We start from the raw sequence: 25972 nt of genomic DNA on the forward strand, positions 1-25972 counted from the left end.
TCATCTATTAAAATGCAAAAAGTAAATATCCTATAACTTCAGAGTTGAAGCAGCTTGCAAATTCAAACACGCTGGACAATTTGGTTTTGCTTTTGTTAAGAGTGAGAATTTTACGCAGCCTCTTGTTTGATACACAATGTGTTTTAATCGGTTTTTAAATAAATGGAAATGTAGACAAGATATTCCTGAGTAGAGCTTTGCATGTATTCAACGCCTCTTAAGGGGCCTACTCTTTAAAATATGAGTTGCTTAACATGCAGGGATAATTTAAAGTACATTAACTCTGGTCAAAACATACTAATCACATACCCAAGAATATGCTTTTTCTTAAACAGCACACAATTAGCTGGTTCAGTTTCAGTAAGCACACCCAGTGGTTTTAAGTTTTTAAAATTGGCCGCCAACCTATAGCACCGAGCATATCCAGCCTGAGGAAGCAGGGGGTCCAGTAGGACCAACTAAACTTTTGCTTCTGAAGGGAAAAAATTGTGGTCAGCAGCGGTTTGGGGTTTTCTAGACATAAGCAGAACACCAGGCCCTCGGTTGAAGCTGTGATATGGTTACAGAAACCACCAGGTAGCTAAGGCGCAAGTAGGAAACGTTTTCTTGGTAAAAGCCCTAGTGGATGTTGGAGAAGGGCACAAGGATAAGATTCCTTAGAAGGAACGCGCCAGGTAACAGGCGCTTCCACCGTGACAGGGACACAACAGCCTTAGTCCCACCGTAGTTTTGTCACCGAGATAATTACTTATCTGTTCTGATCAGACAGTAAAGCCAGAACAAACAGGCCTAGGGGGACATGCTGGTGTGTGACACGCAGCACGTACCTGCAAACGCAAAGAAAAAGTTTCCTCGTTTTTATTTTCCCCAGCAACTTGACTCCACAGCCACCACCTGTCCGCAGCCGCGCCGGGCAGACACCGCAGCGCGGAAACGGCCCTTTCTCTCTCCGCTCCCCACTCACCTCCCCGAACTGGGGGCGGCCCGGCGTAGCGGGTAACGGGACGCTCTCCCGAGAAGCGGGAGCCGGTCCGGCTGCCGAACAGCCGCTCTTCACCCCTCCCCATTTTACCAAGAGGACGAAGGACGGCGCGGCTGAGGCGGAGGAGCGCAACTCTCTCTCTCCGTGCCTGAGGCGCGGAGGCGCGCGCGCGCGCCCATTCCTCCCGCCAACCGCCACGGCGAGGGGCGAGAACGAAGCCGCGCGCCCACGCACGGGGGCAAAGCACTTCCACGGCGCCAACAGCCCCACGCGCGCGTCCAGGCAAACAGATCGTCCCGCTCACCAATAAGAAGCTGGGCGGGACGTGTGGAAGAACCAATAGAAAAACCAAGCGGGCGGGGAGGGGGGGGAGGAAGGGTGGGACATCCGGCGCGGGGCGGGGGTGCCTGTGTTGTGACTGGAGGGAGGAGGAGGGGTGCAGTCAGCTGGGCGTGAGGCGCGGCGCGGTGAGGTGCGGGAGCTCAGCGGCGCAGAATCGACCCCGGCGGCCGCCATGCCCGGCATCGACAAGCTCCCCATCGAGGAGACGCTGGAAGACAGCCCCCAGGTGAGAGAGGCATAGACGCAGCTCGGTGGGTGGGGGCCAGATCGGGCCCGACCTGTGGGCGACAGGCCTAGCGCTGCTCCCCGCACGCTCCCTCCCCCGTCTTTCCTCGGGGGGACGTGGGGGAGCCTCGGCGGCAGCCGGGAAGGAGGAGGGGGAACCCCTGCCCGTCATCGGGACACGGCTGCTGCGTGCGTGGCCAGGTGCCGTGTCTGTCGTGCTCGCCGCTGTGGCCTGGCGGGCTCGGGCCAGCAGTCACGGCTCTCGGGCTGTCAACTTCGGCAGTGCCCCCTGCGAGGTGTCGCCCGGTCTCCGCGGCGCCTTCGTCCCGCCTGTACCACCGTGTCTTCCCTCTCGGGTGTCCCGCGGGCTGTTGAGCTGTTTACAAGGCGGCGAGCTCGGCACTGTGCTTCAGCATCGGGCGCCGGGGCAGTAGCTCGCTGGCTCCCGCACATCGCCGCCCCCGCATTTGCATTCACGACTTAGTTCGGGGGCCTCGTGTTGCCAAGACCCGTCTTCACTTCTCGAGGCGATTTTTCTTATCTTTGTCTTTTACTAAAACCGCATTAAAGTTTAATATGTATGAAAAGCAGTTACGGGTTGAGGTTATCGCGGGTGTTGTTAATGCTTGAGTAGGTGGGAAACGCACGGTGCTGAGAGGCCTTTAATTGCTCCGATCTCTGGACTGCCATTTCTGCGGCTCGACCTTTGCCAGCGATGCCACACACTGCACGGGCAATGCCTTCATACTCCTGTCAAGCAGGAAATGCTTTATTCAGTCGCACCGGTTTCTCTTGCTGGCAGCGACAACAGCAAGTACTTCCTACTGCTCCTCCTAGATGGGGGGAGAAATAAGAAGTTTACAGTGTATTTCCTTTTAGTGCAGGCTTTTGAATTAAGATCCTTGTTTTGCTGCACTCTTTATATAGATGAGCAAGACTCCCTGTATTGTAAGGATGTATATACATTGGTAGTCGATTTCTCAGCGACAGGAAAAGAAACTTTCACTTGCTTGGAAGGGAATTTTAAGCCCTAAAATGACAACCATTTTAACATCTCTCCACCAAGTGCAAGGACGATTTAGAAAGAAGGCAGCCATGCAGAAAGTGTATCACTGCTTTCCGGAGGACAGTGCCCCATATAGCTCACGTGCTAGATGTTAAGATGAGATCTAGCCTGTTCTCTGGCCCAGAAACTGAACTGATGTACTCTCATGAAGAGGAAAGCGTACAGTAATGGTAATTTAACAAAATTAGAAGATCTGTTCTCAGTATATGGTATGTGGAAGTCAGAACATTTACAGGGAATGTCTAATGTAAGATAAATTTAGGATCCCTAAAAAGTGGGATGTAGCTTGGCTGTTTTAGGGTTTTTTCCAAGCACTTGAGACTGGAATGTGAGTTGGGAAGCACATACAAAAAAGTTACATGTTGGAACATAATTATAAATTCTAGAATCTTTCTTTTGAGATAATTTGTGATATAGTCCTGCAAAATGTAACTCAGCCCAATGAGTTTGATATGCTTAAACTATTAGATTTGCCAGTATTATCTTCCAATTTAGGTACAAAATTTTGCACCATTCAGTCAGTCTAATCTTTCAGGTGAATTTGGTTAATCACCATTTAGAACATAACCAAGACTCTGTAGTCTTCTATTACATTAGTTAATTTCTGTTATTTTGAAACCAGTGCAATGAAACTGGCAACAAATGTTGCTTGAAGAAGAAAGAAACCTTGCTCTGACTTTGATTGATGTGTTCATGCTGTAATATGGAAAAAGATCATCAGCTTAGGTCACTGTTTAGTGCTGAGTGTGTTTTGGACACAAACTTTAGAGACATCATATCAAACTTATTCTGCATCTGAGGGAAGGAAAGACTTTTCTAAAATGGCAAACCCCTTTCATTTCCTCTTGTTGCAGAATAAAAACCTAACCACTGTTATTTTAGACAAACCAAATGCCGTTTAACATTGTCTTTCACTATGCAAAGCAGACATCTTACACACGTACTCAAGAGTTCATGCCTGTATTTAGAGTTTCTGCTCAGGCTTATGTGCATTCCCAAAGCCTTGCACAATAAAAAAGCCAAGAGTATTGATGTCACTTGCACTGCCATACATACGATGTCATAGAATGTTTAACAGTTCACTGACTTCTAACTAGGTGGCTTCTTCGTGCAGCTTATCACTGCTGGTTTCTAGTGTACCTACTCATATATATGGAGTGAAAGCATCTTAAAGAACATGCAAAATTATGCACAGTTTTACTAAAAGTATGAATAAACAATTACTCTAACATTTTGCTAAGCAGTAGTCTGCCATGTGTAATGTCAGTTTGAAGTCCAGACATTGATAACTGCTATTTTTATCATAAAACACAGGCATAGATTTATTTTACAGCATTCCCTTTTAAAGAGTAAGAATCATCCAGAAACCTTACATGATATTCTTTTGAAATTACAAGTTCAAGTTTATTTTTGTTCAGGTTTAAAGGTCATGAGTATATAATTCAGTGGTTATGGTACTGTGTAATTTTTTCTTTTGCAGTCTCTCATGTATGTCTCTATGAGTCACAGCTATTAGGATGACACCACGTGTTGCCACACCAGGCAAACATTTGAGTTCTCGTCCACCTCTTTCCTCCACTTCACTTTTCCACTTGTTTTCTGAACTAGAACTGCCATTAAAGTGTTTTATTGTGTGGATGATGATGTTTGATTATATTTTTTAATGAAGTAGGCATTATATACTATGATCATATGTGTGAGACAAAGCCAGGCATCTAATTCAAGTTAAATAAAATAAATTAATGTCAAAAGAATGGTCAAATAATATACTTTATAAAGGTTTATACTCCTTGATTATCATTGAAAGCAGAAAATCAGAAGAGTAGCTGAAAAAGACATCCTTGTTTCAAGGGGAGATGGACTAAAGTCTCTGTCACTTTAATATAAGTCTTCAATGTCACAAGGACTTCTAATAATAAGCCCCCCACAATTCATATGTAGTACAGTCCAGTGCTTTTTGCTAATCTCTTCAGAGAGCCCTTCCTGATGTCCAGACTTCTCATGTCAGTCTTTCATTCTTTTCCCAGGTCCTTCTCTTACTCTTGAGGAAACTGCAGTTATTTAGCCTAGGGAAGACTAAGAGAATTTCCAATTTCAGGTCTTTAACAATCATAATTTTGGGGGGAAAAGACAGTTACATACTTATGATTCTTTCCATTTTCTGTCTGGGCATTTATTTTAGTGTAAATTATAACTAAAACACAGTCCTCTTGCCAAAACATTGCTTGAGTTAAAGGGTTTATTTTGTGTGTCTTGCAAGTGATGCTCCTGTTTCTGTATCCAGGTATCCCAACAAATATTTTGGATTAGGAAAAGCCAATGTAACCAGTGCAGAGTTATAGGTGCATTCTTTGCTCTTCCCCTTTGGGTGCCTTGGTGGAAGCAAGCTATTTGAGATCCTTGGGGTGAGGAGTAACACTGCTTCCAAGTGCAAAAAGGATGCAAGAACACTGAGTCAGCATCTCATTTAAGCTTCCGGGCAAATTATGCCTGAGCAGCTTGATTGCCTTCTCATCCGAGTCAGTCATTTCATCACAGGGAAGAGCTGTGAATGTCATTTACCTTGACTTAAGCAAGGATTCTGACACAGTCACATCCTTTTGGCCAAAATAGAGAGGTATGGACTGCAGCCTGGGTGGAAACACTGGCTGGACAGTTGGGTATAAAAAGCAGTGATTGGTGTTTTGAAGCCTAATTGGTAGACAGTGATAAAGAGGTTGATTTTGAGGTGGATACAGTTAAGCACAGTCAGCAGTGCAATAGGATGCAGTCATCAAGCTCGTTGGTGACATCAGTTAAGGAACAAGCTGACTGGCAAACTGGGGTAAGGACAGAAGGACAGATTTTTAGTGAAAAGATTACCCTGGAGTGGTGGTGGGAGAAACATACCTTTGGAACAACAAGACATAGGTTGTGCTGGTTTGGTTTGGCTTTTAGGGGTCACAGAATTGGTTCTTATTGCACAGGTCCAGGCTCAGCCAGCAGGGATGGGATGGTATCAGAAAGCCATGCCTTTGCTTTGATCTCACTGCAGAGGAATTGTGTATAACCAGGAATGCTATTTAATACCACTCATCTTTACACTCTTCCTTAGGGATGCACCATAGCAAATCCAGCAGTTGCCTACATCACTTTTTTATATACTTAGCATCTCCTTTGGTCCTTTCCTTTCCAAAAATGTACTTGTATTAACCATGAGAGGCTGACAGCAGAAGCGATGCTGAGCTCGGTTATCTTTATGATTCTCTGCAACATGTATCATTCCCTTAAACAGTTTTGGATGGTTTATAAACTCTTAAGTAATGAAACTCAGAACAAATTCTGTTACATTTAAATATGACTTTGCTCACTTGACATGTTTGTGTCTGGCTGTTTCATGTTTACAGACCCGGTCTTTGCTGGGAGTATTTGAAGAAGATGCTGCTGCAATTTCCAACTACATCAATCAGTTATTTCAAGCCATGCACAGAATATATGATGCACAGGTAGTGTTAATGAAATTCCTGAATGCATTAGGAGTTGGACTTAATGATCCTTCTGGGTCTCTTCCAGCTCAGGATATTCTCTGATTGGAAAGCTTCTGAACCACGTTTCACATCTTGGGGTTTTTTATATTACTATATGCAATATTTTTTAAACTTCCACATTTTTTAAATGTGCAAGTGAAATAAAATAAGAATTAAATGACTTTTTCTCCATGTTAGGGCGTTTTAAAGACTAAATTATTGTGATTTCTTTTGCAACAGAATTTCTAAAAAAACCAAAAAGTTTGTCTGGTCTTCTGGTAGATTTATTGTATTGCCCAAATGTTTCTAAAATGTTTCCCATTATGATCTTAGTGTGTATAATAATATAGTTTATAGTACCAAGTGGGAGATGATTTTTTACCCACAATATATTCATGCCTCGCTTATCATCTACAAGTAACACTAGAGGCAGAATCTCTTTTGTGTGTTTTTCTGAACAGTTGAATTTATGGCTGTATTTTTAATTTGCATATACTTAACTGTTTGACTTCTTTACTGATTTGTCACTCCTGCTTTTCAAATTCTTATTTTACTGTTGTTTTTACTTTGACTAGTGTGGTTACTGTAGGTTTGTTACTAAATAGTTTTATTTTACTGCCTTTATATTTAACTTTTAAGTTCTGTAGTTTCTCCTTCAACTGCATTATGAAAGATGAAGTTGTCCCATACCATGAATCTGCTAATTAGGTCCTGTCTGTGTACAAGTACAAAGCAGTTTGTAACCAGGTAGTACTGAGGGTGATTGTAATATTTTCTTTCCTTTACAGATAACAAATTCCTAATACTCAATAACTGGGACAGCTCATTTGAAATAATTAAATGCAAATACACACTGCATAACATGAAAAATCCAGAAACTGGATTCGCAGCACAGGCTGTGAACTTGCTATTTGTAAGCACTGGTTACCTTTAACTCTCAGTAATGTGACAGAAATGGATGGGCAGGATGCTTAGGTGTTGTGAAAATCTGTAGTCAGATTTCACGTTCCATCTGTAATAGTTTCCTCTTCAAATACCTGATTTTCAATTTTTTTTTTAAAATAACTTAAGTCAAAAAGTAACAAGTTTTTTTTTGTTTTCTTCTTGTTTTCATTTATTTTGGCTTCTGTTGTTCGTCTTGGTTTTTTTCTTAAATCAGAATGAATTAAGTGCAGCAACTCACCTGACTTCAAAGCTTCTGAAGGAGTATGAAAAACAGGTACTGTGATAAATCATTGCTGTTTCTGTGTGGTCAGGACTATGTATGTGTGAGGCCTTTTCTCTCCCAGAGCACAGTGTAGAATGTGTTGGGTTTGGTCTGGTTAGAACAAACTGCTGTAGATGGTGGTTCTGCTCTTTGCCAAAAGAATCTACTGTCTTTGCATTAGTTCTTCCAGCTAAACCAGAGTGAAGTTCCTTTTACCAGGATGAATATCTGGACTGTTTTACTTTTGGATCATTGTTTTGGGGATTCCTTAGGGTGATGGTGGGGGGTTATTTTTGTTCTATAGACCTGTTTACTGTTAAATGCTTCCGTTCTACTACTCAGAAAGAGAAGAGATTGCATAGCAGTCTCTATTTAATAACTATAATTTACTGTGAGAATAATTCCATCTCTGAAAGTGCAGATTGTGGAATCCAGAACTTTCTCTATGGCAGCCTGGATTATGAAGGTTTTTGTATGTGTAGCAAGGCAGCTGGGACCCTTTTTCAGAGATGCATCTTAAAAGCAAAAACTCCTTCCTAATGAGGAAGCTACCCTTTCCTCATTCTTAACCCAATGAGGTGAAGTGGAAAAAGTACAATTTATGAACAGTTTCAGTTTGCAAATCTTTCTGGAGCAGTGAGATTACATGTCATTTTTCCTTTGCTAATTGTTACTCCTGAGTAGGTGTAATGCAGACAGGATCAAAACCACAACGGTGCTGATGCAAAAGAACAGTTGAGCATTCGGACATCATAGAATTTCATCGTAGAATCTTTAAAGTTGGTAAAGGCCTCTAAGAGACCAACTGTCAGTCCAATGCCACTATGTCAACTAAACCATCTCCTGGAGTGCCATGTCTACATGCTTTTTTAACCCCTCCAGGGATGGTGACTCCACCTACTCCTTGGGCAGCTTTGCCCAATCCCTGACCACTCTTTCAATGAATCAATTTTTCTTAATACCCAATCTAAACCTCCCCTGATGCAACTTGAGACCATTTCCTCTCATCCTACCTTCAGTAGTCCCAGTAGGAAGAGCTGTAGAAAGAGAGATTTATAGTATCTTTAAAAAAAAATTCTTCCTAACAACAGACTGGAAATGCTTAGGATGTCTGTGCACACTCTGAATTGCAGCAGGAATTAATTTTTTTTTTCCTAACTTTTTTAGAAGCAGCTGCAGTACTGTCATTGTCATTGTTTTAACATTATTGGTGCAATGCCAAATTGACTTTAATGACAAAGCTATTTAGTGAATTGCACTGTTTCTGACATTTTCTAGCAAAATCTAGTATTTGCAAAATCCAAATGAAAAGAACTAGCTGGGTTTTTTAATTTGATTTTGTTTTTTTTAACACGAGAATTGTTTATAACTTTCCCCCCCTCCCATATTCCTTCTTCACAGGACAGTAAAGAAGTGCTTCAGTGTATCTTAGCTGTGTAGTATCTTAAAATAATGGAATACACAGTACAGTCATAGACACGATTAGCATAGCCTTGTGAATGGAGAAGACACTGCAAACATCATGCCTCTTTTTATTTCTTTTAGCGTTTTCCACTAGGAGGAGATGATGAAGTTATGACTTCTACTTTACAGCAATTTGCAAAAGTGATAGATGAGGCAAGTACTTACATTTGTTTCACTTAACTTTGCTAATGCTGTCACATATAGACTTTAACTTTGTTCATTATTCCAGCCTTTTTTAACATAGGAGGTGCAGAAATGGCTCTAATTTGTCACTAAGGCACCACTCAATTGTATATTGCAGCATACATTTGAAGTTATGTAACCTGAAGCTAAAGAATGAACTGGGCAAAGTGAGGCTACATAGTTGAGAAAGGATGTCCCTTTATGTATCTGCAGATACAGCCAGAACCCATTTCAGAATGGCAGTTAGAGACTGGTTTTCATGAGGGTGTTTGTATTGCCTGATATCAGATACCTGACTGACGAAGGGACCTCCTGCTCTCTGTATCCAGATAGAGACAGACTCTTCTCAAAGGCAGCCTAGCACCATTCAGATCTGAGTCAGGATTTTTTCTCCTCACTTTATACACAACTTGAACAGCATTTTGTGAGGAAATTTGTTCTACCCCAGTAATCTGGGCTGTGATGTAGCTGCAGAGAAACTGGAGAAATAAATTGATTACTCATCAGAATGCATGAGGCCATCATCTGGCATGATTCAGTAATTTGGAATGAAGTTGGAAAAGTAGGGACAAGTACTAGAATCTAAAGGTCTTCTGTAAAAAGGTAGTCAGGAGACCAGGGACCTAGAATACCTGCAAAAAACTGAATGGATGAAGTTATGTTTGAGTTGTACATACCATCTTTGAGTGAAACTCATGTCAACTTATTTTAATTTCATTTAATCTTTATTTTATTTTCTCAGTGGTTCCTAAAATTTCCTTCTTTCTTTTGTCTTTCACAGCTCAGCTCTTGTCATGCAGTACTTTCAACTCAACTTGCAGATGCCATGATGTTTCCTATTACCCAGTTTAAAGAAAGGGAGCTAAAAGGTAAAATGCTCAAACAAATACTGTTTTTTGTGAACAGCAGCAATAACAAAAATGTTGCATTTGATCTCCATAGCTCGTTTCACTAAATAGAATACACTGCTTATTTTCCAGCTCTCAAAAGTATTTACCTCCCAATTAAAAAAAGTTATTTGTATTCATGAGAGTATTACAGTTGAAGAACTTAACCTTATTATTGTTCCAACAAAAGTATTACTTAGGGAAGTGTATTATCTTCTACTTAAGATTAATATCTTGCAGTTACTGTAAACATTAGGAAGAATCATCTTGAGATAACTGGCATGTTCAGGAAATACTTGCATATGTTATAATACCACAGCATCAAGATAATGGCTGAACTAAGCTCAAAAGGCAGAGTGCCCAAGTTGCAGTACTTACTGTATTATTAAAATGTAGTAAGGTGGTTCTTCAGCCCTGCTGGTAATAGAGATGGCTTCTATGTGTGGGCTTAAAATGCTTCCAGCTTCTCATTTCTGTAACTGCCGGATCTTAGTCTGCCTGGTCATGTGTCTGAGTGTGACAGATCTTCCTCGAGATGCTGAAGTGAATAGACTGGTGTGGCAAATGGGCTTCAAATAGAAATTGTAAGAGTTCAAACCAAAGTAACTTAAATCCCTAATGTGAACATCCTAGAGTGGATATGCCTAACATGAACATTTTAAAGTCTATAGTGAAATAAAAAATACCACTCTTCAATGGCTGTCTATGAATTTTGGAAAATACTTCTTTGGCAATAGTGGATTAAATAGATTATCCTTTTGAGCAAGGGAACACGGCTGTCCCAAGGCTAGTATTACCCTCAGAACCTTGAAAAATCTCTTTATATTCACTGAAGAAGCACCCTTAAGGCAATAATTGCAAAATAAATTTTCACACTGCAAGTTTTTGACCACCAATCCATGTAGTATTCCATGATACCACACTTCTTTACAGATTTCCTAAGCGCTTTCCAGGAAACTTTTCCATACTTTCTTTTGTTGTTCTTTACCATAAGGTTGAAATAAATCTCTCTGCTTTTTTATGTCTTAATATGACATAAAAGCACAGTCAATACCAGAACAACTGCTAAGTATTGTACTGTGTTCAGTTTTCTGACACAGTGAGACAAAATAATGCTCTAGACCACAACTCATTTTAGGTAGAAACAATCACAGTGCGTTTGGGGCTTTCCTTTGATCCAGTGATACTTCCACCTCCTGTGCTTCCACTTCCCCAACTCAGACTAGAACTCTGACCAGAATTGCAGGTGACACATTGTATTGATCTCCTTCAAAGTCTCTTGAAAATACGTTAATCCTTAACTTACTACAGTATGTGTTACTATTTGGATATCTAGACAGCCACACAAATGATACTCGGGTACTAAGTATGAGCAAACTTTCTTGGCTACATAGTGTCACTGGTAATTCAGTGTGAACTGCAACTGTTCAGTAGTGAAACATTGCATGAGAAACCTTAACATATAATGTTAATATATAATGTTGCTATTAAATAGCAAGTTATTTAAATTGTGATATGTTGTTTTGTAGAGATATTAACTCTAAAAGAAGTTTTCCAAATTGCAAGCAATGGTAAGTGTAAAATACTTTGTTATAGATATTACAAGATGCCAATATTATTGTAAAGTATTTACTTAGTAAGCTATTGAAAATATTTGCACTGCTTAACATGACTAAAAGTGTAATTTTTTCAGTGATACTTACGAGTTCAGCTTTCCTTCATTGACTTGTAAATCCCAGCTTTGTGTTCCAAAGTGTTAAGGCAATTTGACAGTACTAGGGTTTTTTTACAGTACTTTAAATGTATCTATAAATATTAAAGAATTTAGGATTGTGCTACCAAAATTACTGAAAGTAATAAGGTGCTAGCTCACTTCTTAAAGTCAGAACTGAATTAATAAACAACTTTTAATCACCTTAAATTTCTTTTGATAGTTCTCTTCCTTTTTGTCAGAAGTATTTTAGCTAGCTCTCCTATATCCTTGGAGAGAACATATTCTTTAAGTAAGGATTTACCTTGACTTGATGGAAGTTGCTTCATTGCTTTAGAAGCAAGCAAGATTAGATGCAGGTTTTTATAATGGAAAGTTATGTTTGCTTATAGAAACTTTTTGTCTTTGGAAAATATTAGATGTTTAGGGAACTATGTAACAACTTGGCCATGCTTGCATCTGGTTAGAATTTTTTGTCAGCACAAGTATTTATGGCAGTGAAGTAATTATAAACAGGCAAGAACAGTTCTTAAAGGTTTTAGTAGGACAGAACTTTGTATCCAGCTGGATGTGTAACACACAGTGATTTAAAAGGTTTTCCACTGTATCATGAATATTTAATCAAAATGATAATAAATTCTCTCTTGATTGTTTAGACCATGATGCTGCCATTACCAGATACAGTCGTTTATCAAAAAGAAGAGAAAATGAAAAGGTTTGTAAACCAAAATGCTTAATGCAAAGATTTTTAGAGGACATAAATAATTGTGATCTAATGTATATATTTATGATGGGAGACAACATATGGCAGACTCCACCTGAGGGCTGATTGCTTATGTTTTAGTGGTCTAGAGAGTTTTCTTCAGAACAGAGGTTTCCGCAATACATGCCTGTCTTGTAACACGGAAAATACTCTTACGATGAAGGCTTTGTAAAGAAATAACCACACTTCCCAGGGAGAATGAATGCTGTGCTTGTTGTTTATGTATCTCCATGTGTAAGTTAGAGAAATGGAATTGTTGGGTAAAATACACGATGATTGATAATACCATGTCTCAAACATTCCTTTTTCTCCCCTCCCCCTGTCTGTGTCTCTTTAGGTCAAGGCTGAAGTTACAGAAGATGTATATACTTCCAGGAAAAAACAGCATCAAACTATGATGCATTATTTCTGTGCATTAAATACTCTTCAGTACAAAAAGAAAATTGCTATGCTAGAGCCCTTGCTAGGATACATGCAAGCTCAGGTAATTTCAGATTCTGAAAGCTGTAGGTCTGAAAGAAGATGTAAAAGTACTTCATGAAGGCTGATGTACTTGATGTCCTGAAATCCATTCCAAGACATCTCTTGCAATCCAAGGAAGGAAGTGGAGAAAAAGAAGTTCCCCCTATTCATCCCTGTAGCTGGCACAGCTGCTGCCGTGAACACTGTCACTAGTCATTTCCCACTCAATACAGGAATCTCAGCATGACATGCCCTCACTCCCATCAGAAGATCTTTTGGGAAAATCTGGGTGACAAATACAAATGTCTAATTCTGTCCCCAAGCCCGTATGGCTACATTTAGTGCACAGACTAAATTTTCTTTGCTGGATACTTTCCCATTGGATCGATAGTGGGAACAGCTGATTGAAAATTTCATGCCTGCAAGTCCATGTGGAAGTGTAGCTTCTTAGAGAGTAACATGGAGACAGTTTAACTCTCTCCTGTGGCATCTGTTCTGAGATAATCATCCAAGTCACATCACTGCTCATTTTCAAGGGTGTGGAAGAACTTGAATACAAAAAATCATTCTGGCTTGGATTTTTAATGTAAATATGTTCACAGCTGGTTTATTTGAGGATGGGCACTAGAGAATGTAACTACGAAAAAGTTCTTTGGAAAGACTTGATTTGTGTTTTCAGAAGTTATGCTGGTTTTTTGTGGGTTGTTTGTTTGTTTTTTTTTTTTTAAAAAAAAAGGAACAAAAGCCTCAGACATCTCTTCATCTGCCCACAGTATCCTGTGTGGAAATTAACTTGTACATGCTGTCTGAACGTTTTCCAGCACCAAGATGAACTCTGCTTCTTTTTGAAACTTTGCAGTTTGTATTTAAGAACTAAGTCTAAATATTTTCTGTAACAAACCAGATGATGTGACCTGTTGTTCAGATGCAGGTTTTTGCTGAATCTAATAATGGGAAGTGTAGGGCCATTCCCATGGCTTCCTGTTCTGACATTTCATATGGATAAATTCAGTTTAGATGTGGCAGTTTTTCTGTACCAATATGGAGTACCCTGGCAGGGTCCACAGTTGGTCCAGAGGATAGCCCCAGACAAGTCATCACAGGTTTCCCCTCTCCAATCCCCTCCCTAATAACTCCACCCATAGTACAACAGTTAGCAAACTGGTGGGCTTGAGAAGACCTTGGGATCACTGGAAGGTCAAACCTTGTTTCTTTTCCAGAACAGTTTCTGCCCATTTCTGTCTCTCGTCCAGGTGACTGTGCACTTCTCCTGACACACTGAAATACCACTGCAGTGTCAGCATCAGCCATCACTTGCAGACAACATGTGTTCTGCTCCTTTTATTGAGAGGCTTGGGTGGGAAAGAGGGACAAAACCAGATTTATCTGAGAAATTCAACCTTTTATGGTTTCATCTGTTAATTGCTACTGTAGTTCTATTAATGACTAAATTCTCCCTTTTCCTTCCCCTTTTTTTTAGATAAGTTTTTTTAAAATGGGTTCAGAAAATCTTACTGAGCAATTGGAAGAATTTTTGACCAATATTGGCACAAGTGTGCAGAAGTAAGTTGGTTTTGTTGAATCTTGAACTATTATCAAGATAATTATTTGTTCTGTTTCTATTTTTATTAATAAACTATCTTTGTTAATAACACTCTACTTACCTTAGTGTTCGCAGGGAAATGGAGTGTGAAGTAGAAAACATGCAACAGACTATAGAGGACTTGGAAGTAGCTAGTGATCCACTGTATTTGCCTGATCCTGATCCTACAAAATTCCCTGTTCATAGAAATCTAACCCGGAAAGCTGGCTATCTCAATGCAAGAAAGTAAGATTAACTTGGTACTTTAAAATTCCAGAATACTTAATTTTGGGAATGGAAAAATTTAGCTGTGCTGATTTTATGTACTGAGTTGCATAAGTCACAGTGGGGATGTTCTGCTTCTTTCTTTGGACTCCTTCAGTTAATACTCATTTAATTGTTACACTGACATAGTGCCATTCAGGTGCAAAGCACATAGTCACATTTTGCCTGAATTTTAACATTAAAAAGAAAGATTAAATTTTAGGAAAGGGTCATTTCACTGGATGGTAGTTGGAAAAGAAGAACATTGCAGCTGTCAGGATTGTTATGCAAGTATCTGTTAAAGCTTTGGGATTCGAGTTACTAATAAAATATGACAAGCCCGAGATAGCCAAGGCCAAACAGTCTCTGTTAAGTGTCTGGTGGACGCCTCTCGGTTCATGAAGTCGGGTTTTGTCCACGGGAGGGAGCTGTGGCTATTCAAATCCAGCAGCGAGTTATAAAGTAAGCTGTAATACTCAGATTTTTCCTGTCATTTATAAAATCAGCTCCAAGGAATTGAAAAAAACCCCAACTTTTACAGCAGTCAGAGTAACATACTGAATAAGGCATGAATTTCTGTAGTAGAACAGATATGCAGCAATTAATATTAAAGAAAATATCTGAACTAAAAGGGAGGCTGAACTACAAATGTTACTGATACTTGGTTTCAGATTGTTCCTCTGCTGTTATTCTGGGGGTGGTGGTGGGAAGAGACAGACAAAACCCAACAACATGCTGTAAGCAAAACTTTGAAAATGTTGTTGAATGGTACAGAATACTTGGAAAATTGAGGTACCTTCTGTGACTAAACTAATGCTTAACATGGAGTTCTTCCAAACTTAGTGTTAACCATGTAAATGCAGGGTACACAGGTCTTACCATTTATGTTGCTATTGCATATAATTTGAACGTACATACTGTGTAAAGCAATACCATAAATAACTGAAGTATTTATGCCTAAATTAAGTTTCATATAATCTAAGAAAGCATCTACTTAATGTATTCTTTGCCCAGCAACAAGTTTAGAATGAAAAAAACCCAACAGAGACTAATTTAAATGCAAAGCTAACCTAAAACATTAATTGGAGGAAAAAAATGTCTGAAGTGCCTGATGGTTTGTTCCAAGTAATTTTTTTGTAGTTTATACAGCTCAGCTGAACTCCTAATCTACTAAGAACCTCTTTTTTTCTTTTAGTAAGACAGGGCTGGTGTCTTCCAGTTGGGAGAGACAGTTTTACTTCACTCAAGGTGGAAATCTGATGAGCCAGGCAAGAGGTGACGTAGCTGGGGGCCTTGTCATGGATATAGACAATTGCTCTGTAATGGCTGTGGACTGTGAAGACAGACGGTACTGCTTCCAGATAACATCTTTTGATGGCAAAAAGTAAGTATTCTTCTCTTGCTGTTACCTGTAAGTAACACTGGACTCGCTAATTAAGGAAAGAAACCTGGGGCCAGATTATAGCTTCATAGATATTGGGGGTATTCAGAATAAATTCTGGCATGTCTTTTTAGCTTTGTCATGCCTGGGTTTTCTTAGTTTATCAGCTCTATGATGTAACTGAATGGTATTCAGAATAAAATTACCATACTCAGTTTACAGTAGTGTATTACTACATGTTGTGAGTGCTTAAGTATTACATGGGCACAACTAGAATTCTCACTTCACCCCTGATTAAATACTGACTGTGCTCAGCACGTACACAGAATCTTCAGCCTTTCTTAACTTGCTGTGCAGTCTACAAATGTGAAATGGAAACTCCTGCCTGCATGTGCTTGTGGGGTATTTTACACAGACAAAATTGTCTTTTCCGTTCTCTTCTTTCAGATCTTCAATCTTGCAGGCAGAAAGTAAAAAAGACTATGAAGAGGTAAGCTTATAGGAGGTTCTTGTGGAGTCCAGTGAGTTTCTGTTGCACAGAAGAAATACGTTTGTAGCAATAATTGGAGTGCTCATTTTATGTTCTCTAGGTGGTAAGCAGTGAACTTTTAATTCGTTCTCTCATTTGACAGGTTTCAGGACATCTGACAAAATATTACTGTGTTTAAATCCTAGAGAAAAAAATGCAACTCTGACTGCCACCAAGTCCTTTTCAGTGTTATGGAAGAAAGTCAAAAAGAAAAAATATAAACCAAAAATCCCACAGCAAAATAGCTGGCAGTAATGGGATCTCACTAGACAGAGCTTCTCCTTCCTTCTGTTCATCTTTCCCAACCTTTTCTTACTCCCAGTGTGTCAGGAATTAGAACTTAGGTTAGGACACAGGTGATGATACAGGCAGTTGAGAAATGAGGAAAAACATTTTTTGCCCTTGACTTATGATGGGAAACATGTTTATACTTCATGAACAAGTTGAATCAAGAAATGCGAAATGCTTTGGTTTTGGACTGCTTTCAGAGGTCCTTGTGTTGCCTTTTCCACATGGCTGCTAAGTCTGGTGATGCAGATTTGCTTGTCCATGCAGTGGATGAATACTGGCTGAGTTACAAAGAAAGTGGGAAAAATGCTGAAACTGGGCAATTCGGGTATTTAATCAAGGTTGTTTAAACAATGAAAAATTATATTTTTTCATTTTCTTTTTCAGTGGATATGCACCATAAACAACATCTCTAAGCAGATCTATCTAAGTGAAAACCCTGAGGTAACCACTAAAATGTATAGTATCAGTAATATGATAAGATGTAGATAAGTACAAAATTAAAAATTGATCAGTTGGATCTAATCGGATAGGATGGAATTAAGCTCAGTACTTCTATGTGTCTGATATCAGTCCATCATCTCCTCATTTAAATGCTTGTACAGAGAGCATTGAAAAGATGTGACTTCTACATTTGGCATAACTTTTTGCAATCTTCAAGATCCTTTGTTTTTATTTGTATATGATGCTTTGTTACAAATGAATATAATAAATGTTTGGATGCATACATTTTCATTGCTACTAGAGGGAACCGGCAGCCTTACAAATGTGAATCTTTTGATCATACCCATTTTTGGGAAAGTCCTATTTTCACTTCATTAAAGAATTATTTGCCTTTGGAAGAGTTAGAAATGGATTATTTGAAGGGAAGCCACCAACATTAAATACTGATAATTGATAATCAGTGATTGCATGAAAGGTTAAAATGGAATTCTTAACTGTAAATGGTCCATCATTTGCTTAAATAACATTGTGACACAGTCCTTCCTTGATCGTTGTTCATGTCTTGGTTTTTCAGAAACATTTACATGTTCCCAAATTTTAAGTGCAGACTTTTGAATCTTCATGTTTTCAGTTAGTAGGTGAGGATTGTGTTTCTCAAATGAGATTCTTTTTCTTCCCAGCTATATTTGCATATTTTGTCAGACTTACCGTTGGGACTCTTCTCTGTTACTGGCTTTTATTAATATTTGCTCTTGTGAGACTCCACCTGGAGTAATGTGTCCAGCACTGGGGTGCTCAGCCTAAGAAAGACATAGACTTGTTGAGTGAGTCCAGAGGAGGCCCTGAAGACGGTCAGAAGGCTGGAGCATGTCTCCTGTGAAGAGACTAAGAGAGTTGGTCTTGTTCTGCCTGGAGAAGGGAAGACTCCTTTAGCAGCCTTCCAGTACCAAAAGGGGTTATAGGAAAGCTGAAGAGGAGCTGTTTATCAGGGGGTGTAGTGATAGGACAAGGGGAGTGGGTTTAAACTGAAGGAGGGAAGATTTAGATCAGGTATTAGGAAGAGATTCTTCCCTGTGAAGTGGTGAGGCCCTGGCACAGGGTGCCCAGAGAAGCTGTGGGTGCCCCTAGATCCCTGGCAAGGTTCAAGGTCGGGTTGTATGGGGCTTGGGGCACCCTGGACCAGTGGAGGGTGTCCCTGCCTGTGGCAGGGGGTGGAACTGGATGGTTTTTGAGGTCCCTTCCAACCCAAGCCACTCTATGACTCTATTATAAAGCAAATGCATTCATTTAAATACAGAAAGTGAACAGCAGGCTGTGTGTTACAAGTCGGAAGAAAATACTACATCTGTGTTAGTGACAATTTAGGGACATAAGACTCACAGGAGTTTGAGTTTATAATTTTTGTCAGTTGCACAGAAACAAAACTGAAGTCTTAAAGCTTATTTTGAGGGACATGTTTTGAGTTATTTTTCCCATCCCTCTGTTGCAGGAAATTGCTGCTCGTGTTAATCAGTCAGCTCTGGAGGCTGTTACTCCATCTCCTTCTTTTCAGCAGAGGCACGAGAGCTTGCGGCCAGCTGTGTGAGTTAATCAGCCATAGGCCCTTTGAAGAGCACGTCTGTAAAGAGCGTCCTGGATAAAGTTCCAGGGGAAAAACAAAAACCCCCAAAACTTTCTGTGTTCAGAACAAAATCTTTTATAGGTAGAGGAAAAATTATTGAACCCACCTTTTCAGCATTCTTTAGCATCCACTGTTACAAGTAATCCTGGTTTACAGCTGACTGGACAGTTTTGTTGGTTGTCTCGATTTATAATGAGATTCTTCTTACTGTGTCGAGCGCCTGGAGTCAGACGTTTTCATTTCAGTGTATAATCACAACTGAAAGACAATACAACTTGATGCAGTTATTAATATAAGTAGTAACGTTAAACTTAAATTTGACTAAATGGTACGTAGACTCTGTTTAGTATACCCTGATCTTCTTCAGGTTTTTAGGTTTTCATTTTGGTTTACATCCAAATTCTGTAATACTGATTGGTCTCCCCTATGCTTTAATTTATTATCAACCAACCTGAAACTAAGATCTCTTAATTTTGACTTTTTGTTCTGTTTCAGACAATCCCGTCCTCCTGCAGCTCGTACCAGCAGCACAGGGTCACTGGGATCGGAATCAGCAGCTTTGTCCACACTTTCCTTGGATTCACTTGTCGCCCCTGACACTCCTATACAGTTTGACATAATATCTCCAGTTAGTGAAGATCTACCTGGTCAAGGAAAATCTTCAGGGCAAGCGGGCAGGTAGGAAACAGAGAGAAGGAGAAAATCCCTACAGTTGACATGACTCATTTAAAAACAAACAAACAAGAAAACCATGCTTAGGCTGCAGCTCCAGAACACACTTTGCCTTTGACCTGATTCATGTCACAAAATTTGCTGTGGCCAGTGAAGCAAAACAAGATTTGAAATTGTTAAATAGAGCTGTAAAAGGACGGCTTGATCATGCGCACTAGATTCAAGGTGTAGTTTTCTATTAGCAGTGGCTTTTCTTGCTTGAACAGCTAATGCTTTTATTAACTAGTTTATTTTAATCTTTTGGTTTCACAAAGTATTTTCCTTTCCTATTGCTTGCTTACCCAGCAGCTTGGGTTATTTCCTCTTGGAAACTCAAGAGAAATTTGGTAGCCCTGCCTCCAGGTGATGATGGCATATGATGACACTCTTCTTAACCTGAAAGGTGAGTGAAAATGATCTAGGCTTCTATACAGACAAGTTTAAATTGTGAACTTCCCACTCAAAAATAATAATTAAAACCCAGTAAATGTGTCCTGCGTTTCTGGAGCTATATATACAGCTTTCAGATATTAATAAAACATATTTGCAGATCCAGCTGCTCTTAAAAACAAAACAGCCAGAAAGCTGAAAAGTAATTTATGTGACTCTAGTCACAATAATGTGTTATATCCCCTTGCCCTATAGAAAAAGATTTGAATTTTCAGTTGCACCTCACAGATAGACAAGAGTTGAAATTAGATATATTCAGCTCTTTTTTTTTTTTTTAGTGTTTTATTTTTGTTGTGGTTTGGCATAGCAGGATTATCAATTGGCTGTTTAGATCCTCGAGAATACATTGATTTAAATTAGATTTGAAGTGTATTCTAGGAAGTGGGAAGGTTAATACCTCAGCTAAATTCATGTCATCAGTTGTAATTCCATTCTAGAAAATATTATTTTTCATAATAGAAATGATAGAGTTGTGCTCAATATTTTCAGTTACCCAGCACTGTCAGTGAAGAACTGCAGTTTGTGTAGATGGGCAGCACGCTATTTCAGAAGTAATTGTTATTAAGAAAGAAAAGGCTTTCCTTAGTTTCTCATACTGATGACATGTGTGTTTTGTTTTTTTTGCTTTTGTGAGATCTGTGAGATTTTTGCATTTACTGTTCCTGATGATTCTTAAATAACAAGAAAATCCCAAGGAATGAAAGATGATAAAGAAAGTATTTCCCTTCAGTGTTTTTACACTGGCCAACATTTGATGGGATGGTGATTTAACTCCATGTTACACGAACGTTGTAGCAATGTAATCCTGGCTTCAGAGTTCAACGTTTTGTACTTTAAAATAGATGTCTCTTCATTAAGAGCTTTGACTGACAAAAAAAAACTGTCAGTCAGTTACATGTAACTGAATGAGAGAATTGTACGTTTTTTCCCTTAGTTACGAAGTTTGTTTTAGAACACTAACTACTGGGAGATGACACTCATTACTTTCTGACATTTCATTACTCCCCAATAAAATCGACTTTGAAGTTTACCAAACCCCTGAAGTGGTTTTTCAGCTACCAGTTTGCCAAGGAGAAAGTGTTTCTTCCTCATTAGGAGTTTTAAATAAAATTGCCCTGTTTCCCAGCCTCTTTCCAGCATTGCTTTATCACTTTTGACAAATGTAGACTTGGAAGCCTAGAGTATTTTCACTTTTCATTTTAACTGATAGCATTTCTGTCTTTGAGAGCCAGAAACAGCCACATTTCTCTTGACCCTCTAGGAATAAAACCCCAGCAATATATTCAGAAAGCTGCACCTGAAACAAAACTAGTGATTTCAGTAATTCAACAACTTGAGACAGTGATGAGAACTGTGGTGCTCCCGGGGAGGACTGAAAGGACTGTTTTTCAGCTGTACTTCCCGAATCTGTTCTGCAAAATTTCTTCCCCTAAAACTATATCTTTTCAGATTCTAACAAGGTCTTGTTTTGGGCTGAATTCAGATATAAAAAAATAACTCTATAGCAGCAATAGGACAACGATACCTGGTATGTCCCATAATTTGAGCTTCAAATATAGCAGTTTATGTCTACTTCTGATTAAATTGCTTGTCCTTGTGATTTATTATACGTTATTCCTCCAGATTACAAGTCTGTGAAATCATCACATGCTCTTACTTGATGCAGCATGAGATTACTGTGGTATTCAGTAGCGGTTCCTACCTGACTCCTGGTTTAATGTTTTCATTTTTTAATAGACGCACAAATCCTTTCGGTGAATCTGGAGGCTCAAAATCTGAGACAGAAGGTAAAGCAAAACCTTTGTGTAATGCAAAATAGAAGTTGTAACTTAGAAATTATTTTCCTGTTCTCATCTGTGTCGTCTTTCTTCTAATTTAACACCAGTTTTAGAATTCTCAGATACATTAGCAGCATATTAGCCAAGGTGAGTTAAATCAGGCTACTGTCTGTTTCAAAAATAATTCGTTGCATCTTTTGTTCTTTAAACCATTGAAAAGATGTATGACTTGCTGATTAGGAATTGTACCTCTAATTCATAAGTATGAGCAATCTCTTCTACAAGTTACCAGAAGTTTGGAGTTGTCCTGACTGAAGTTCTCCTTTGGTTTTAAATGGGAAGCCCATGTTGGAGTTGACATTTTCAATGCTTTCCTTTTCTCTTAGATTCAATTCTGCATCAGTTATTTATTGTAAGATTTCTTGGCTCCATGGAGGTGAAGTCTGATGAAAGTCCAGATGTTGTTTATGAAACAATGCGTCAAATACTAGCAGCTCGGGCTATCCATAACATTTTCAGAATGACAGAATCACATTTATTAGTCACTTGTGACTGTTTAAAGTAAGTTTTCTTCCTGACTTCTGATGTTTACTTACAGAATTATGATCTTTCACTTGAGTAAAATTTACTTTCTGGTTTGTTTCTAAAAACAATATTTTAGGTTAATTGATCCACAGACACAAGTTACAAGACTACGAGTAAGTAACTTTACACTTTAAGATAAATACCCAGCTATGTAATTCTTTCACTGTAAAAATAATACTATTAGACCTCATCAGAAATTACTGACAGCATGAGATTTCCACATAAATTTCCACTGAAATTAGGAGATTAATGCATGCATTTAAAAACAGAAAAATACTAGCAAATCAGTGTTAGGAGGAGTGACTTCAAAGAATGCAAAATAGTTTTGCTGTAAGAAAATTATGGGGATACCTGGTTCATTTGGGTTTTTTTCTTACATAATTCAGAAAAGCTGAACTAATTGCAGTAAAGGTTTTGGAGAAGCAGCACCTTTGTATGGCAGCAAGTATTGAAATCTTAGTCACATATGTAATTTGTATGCATGATGTCTCCTTATAGAAAATAAAGGGTGTATTCAGACTCAGAAAGATGCCTGAATGGCATTGCAAACATGGTTCTCTTTCCTTATACCACGTGTGGGTTTAGAAGTTTCTTATCTTTTGAATAATTTTATCTTTGTCCTCTAATCTACTCTTTGTGGTTTATAACTGCACCTCGTTTGGGCAGGTTAAGGTCTGGTGTGGTTGGGCACTTGTGGTTCTGAAATAATTAATGTATTGAAACCTCATATGGAAAACAGTTGGAACCAGTTTTAATCTCTCCCTGTCTGATCCTTCCCGGCAGTTCCCCTTGCCTAATGTCGTCCTGTATGCCACGCACCAGGAGAATAAGCGCCTCTTTGGATTCGTGCTTCGAACGTCAGGAGGGAGAGTTGAGAGCCGCCAGACTTCTGTCTGCTATATATTTGAATCAAATAATGAAGGGGAAAAGGTATTGGTGATTGTAATACTCATATCAGTTTTGAACCTGACATGGATTCCAAGATGTTAGATCTGTTTGAGCTAAGGGATTTTTAAGGGAGGGTATTTTGGTTATGTACTGAACACAGTTAAACCTTACCCTCTGAGTACTTGTGAGTGTTCTGATCCACTATCATATCTACTTTGAGAATCTGGCTTAATTTAAAAGACATTTTTATTAGAGTCATTTATTACTTTGTGTCTGTTTTGTGTTTAGATTTGTGACTCTGTGGGACTGGCAAAACAGATAGCTTTTCATGCAGAACTGGTAAGAAACTTTTGGGGGCAAGGAACACTTGGGAAGGGGGAGGTATATTTAGCATGTGTAAGCAAAAATATTCTGCAAAATGCTTAGAGATGCAATAGTAGTGCTGTGGTGTATTTTAAGGGACTTGTTTTCTGAGAATTCAAACCCAAGATAACAAAAGACTGAGCAGTAATGTCCCCTGTAGAATAGAGTTCAAGATAAGATTCAGGTTGCTACCTTTACCAAACATATCAATCCTTTAAAGGAAAAATAATCAAAGCAGTGTTATCAGAGCAAACTAATACAAATCTGTGGTGTATCAAACCACAGGGGTTTTTTGAGGTTGTTTTTTTACATTTACATTTTTGCCCTTTAGGATCGAAAAGCATCAGAAAAGCAGAAGGAGATAGATAGAGTCAAAGAGAAACAACAAAAAGAACTGAATAAACAAAAGCAAATTGAAAAGGTACAGTTTGTCATTATTTTAAAATGTATTTTTTCTACTTACTTTCTTTTGCAGTTCTGTACTCCAAGCTCCACTATCATATTAAGACAAGTTCGTAGAACATTGTGGCGTTAATTATTAGAAGTAATTCCTGTGCAGATTTTGTTAACTCTGTATAGTCACTTTTACAAAGAGCTTTTTTGAGGAGATAAATCACATGACATCTTCAGAGGAACACTTACCAGCAGTGCTTGAAGGAACACCTCTCACAGGCCCAAAATTATTTTGTTTGCTGAGGAGGGGCCTTCACACAAGGATACTTGTTCTGACCTGCTGTGTTGGGTGGGTTATGGGTGCAGATGCATCAGTAACATGTTAGCTGTCAACAGTGCCAACTACTGAAACAAAGGCGTCTTAGTTTCCTATTCACTCTTTTAACTTCATCTGTACAGAAAGTTGCCCATGGATAGTGTTCAGCCATAGCTTACAGATCATAATAATGGCATCCTGTTCCACTTGTGGATGGCTTTAAAGTTAATATTAACTTTCTGATTTCTGACCCTCCCTTCTCAAATTAGGACTTAGAGGAGCAAAGCCGTTTGATAGCTGCTTCCAGCAGATCGAACCAGAGCAGCGGAGAAGGACAATTTGTAGTCCTTAGCAGTAGCCAGTCAGAAGACAGTGATTTAGGAGAAGATGGAAAGAAGAAAAGAGAATCTGAAGCCTGAAGTTGCCTACTTTATTAAAATTGGGATTGTGGATGTACCTGGTGAAACGGCACAAATTCTACAGGAAGTGAAATGTACGTGGAGGGTCTGTTGTATTATATAAAAGACTTCACCATATGTAGACCCTATTATGCCTTGATTTTTCTTTCTCAATTAAGTGATTTTCATGTCAGTATAATTTCCCTTCTGTAATCCAGCAAAGCATGGTGATGCCACCATGTTTATATAAAATTCTGTTTTCTCAAGGCTTCTCTGCAGTATGGAAAAAACTGTGGGGTATTTCCCCCCCCACTTACCTCTCTGTGCAATTGACTGCTCTAGGAGCAAAACTTACAACTTTCATTGGACTGCAGCAGTACACTGAAACTTGTTCTTAACACTGCAGTATGGAGAACACCTTGCTGGAAATAAAAAAGTAGATGTCCAAATAAGACAGTGCTAAGCTTTACCTAATTTGTTGCACATATCTGGTCTTAGATTTAGAAAGAAAAATCCTTATTAACGTCAGTGAGATGTGCAATAGTTCTAGACAGAAAGATCTTGGGTTTTGTTTCATATTGCACTGGCTAATACTCTGGTTTTTTGGTGAATAGAATGCTGAAAGACTTCTCTTAACAAGAGAGAAAGTACTGTCAGACCCAGACAAGAGCTGATGAGACACAGTTGCACCTTGCTGCATGAGGAATGTATAAAGCATTCCTTATCAAATAAAAGACTAATGTATATATTCTTGTAGCACAAGTGCCATGGTCTTGGTTTTCCCCAGTACAGGTAAGAGAAAGCTGTAGGCTTTGAGTTCACTTTTTACAAAACATGCTTAGAGTTGGAGGAACATATTGAATCCCATCATTTGAAAATTCTTCTGAATATGTAAATGCCTTGCCACCATTATGCTGCACCTACTGAAAATGAGTTGAAGCTCTTCAAGTCTTTTTATTCAATTTGATTTTGGAAATAGAATTTACTAGCTCTAAAGTACGAGATTATGCTAATCCTGTCAATCCCACAAAGCATTTTTCAAAGCAGTGTCTGTTTACAGCTTGTCACCTGAACTCCGTGTTCCATACCCTGTGTAATATTTATTTTGTATAGTACTAATTGTGCATTCACCTTTTGATCCAGAAGAGAAAACTTGTTTGAAGAGAAATATTTATTTTTGCAC

General features: G+C 39.0%; 1 protein-coding gene across 1 annotated transcript; it reads left to right on the forward strand.

Moving 5' to 3' along the window:
- The first annotated feature begins 1490 nt into the window (after nucleotides 1-1490).
- Nucleotides 1491-24892, forward strand: APPL1 (adaptor protein, phosphotyrosine interacting with PH domain and leucine zipper 1). Its single transcript, XM_084269852.1, has 22 exons — nucleotides 1491-1550; nucleotides 6002-6100; nucleotides 7281-7340; nucleotides 8874-8945; nucleotides 9757-9844; nucleotides 11392-11433; nucleotides 12230-12288; nucleotides 12674-12820; nucleotides 14279-14361; nucleotides 14468-14626; nucleotides 15840-16028; nucleotides 16473-16515; nucleotides 17230-17286; nucleotides 18776-18867; nucleotides 19403-19585; nucleotides 21806-21855; nucleotides 22233-22407; nucleotides 22508-22544; nucleotides 23215-23361; nucleotides 23608-23658; nucleotides 24014-24103; nucleotides 24661-24892. Exons 1-22 carry the CDS (start codon nucleotides 1497-1499, stop codon nucleotides 24808-24810), a joined length of 2127 nt encoding a protein of 708 aa, XP_084125978.1. The 5' UTR covers nucleotides 1491-1496; the 3' UTR covers nucleotides 24811-24892.
- The last annotated feature ends 1080 nt before the right edge of the window (nucleotides 24893-25972 follow it).

Source organism: Gallinula chloropus, assembly GCF_964237585.1.
Source record: "Gallinula chloropus genome assembly, chromosome: 12".
Taxonomy (NCBI): domain Eukaryota; kingdom Metazoa; phylum Chordata; class Aves; order Gruiformes; family Rallidae; genus Gallinula; species Gallinula chloropus.

What these genes read in the sequence shown, in the direction of transcription:
- APPL1 (XM_084269852.1), top strand. Translation starts at nt 1,497, where the DNA reads ATGCCCGGCATCGACAAGCTCCCCATCGAGGAGACGCTGGAAGACAGC. An exon ending in ATCTAAGTGAAAACCCTGAG is followed by an intron (nt 17,287 to 18,775) that starts GTAACCACTAAA and finishes CCTCTGTTGCAG; the next exon opens with GAAATTGCTGCTCGTGTTAA. An exon ending in AACAAAAGCAAATTGAAAAG is followed by an intron (nt 24,104 to 24,660) that starts GTACAGTTTGTC and finishes TTCTCAAATTAG; the next exon opens with GACTTAGAGGAGCAAAGCCG.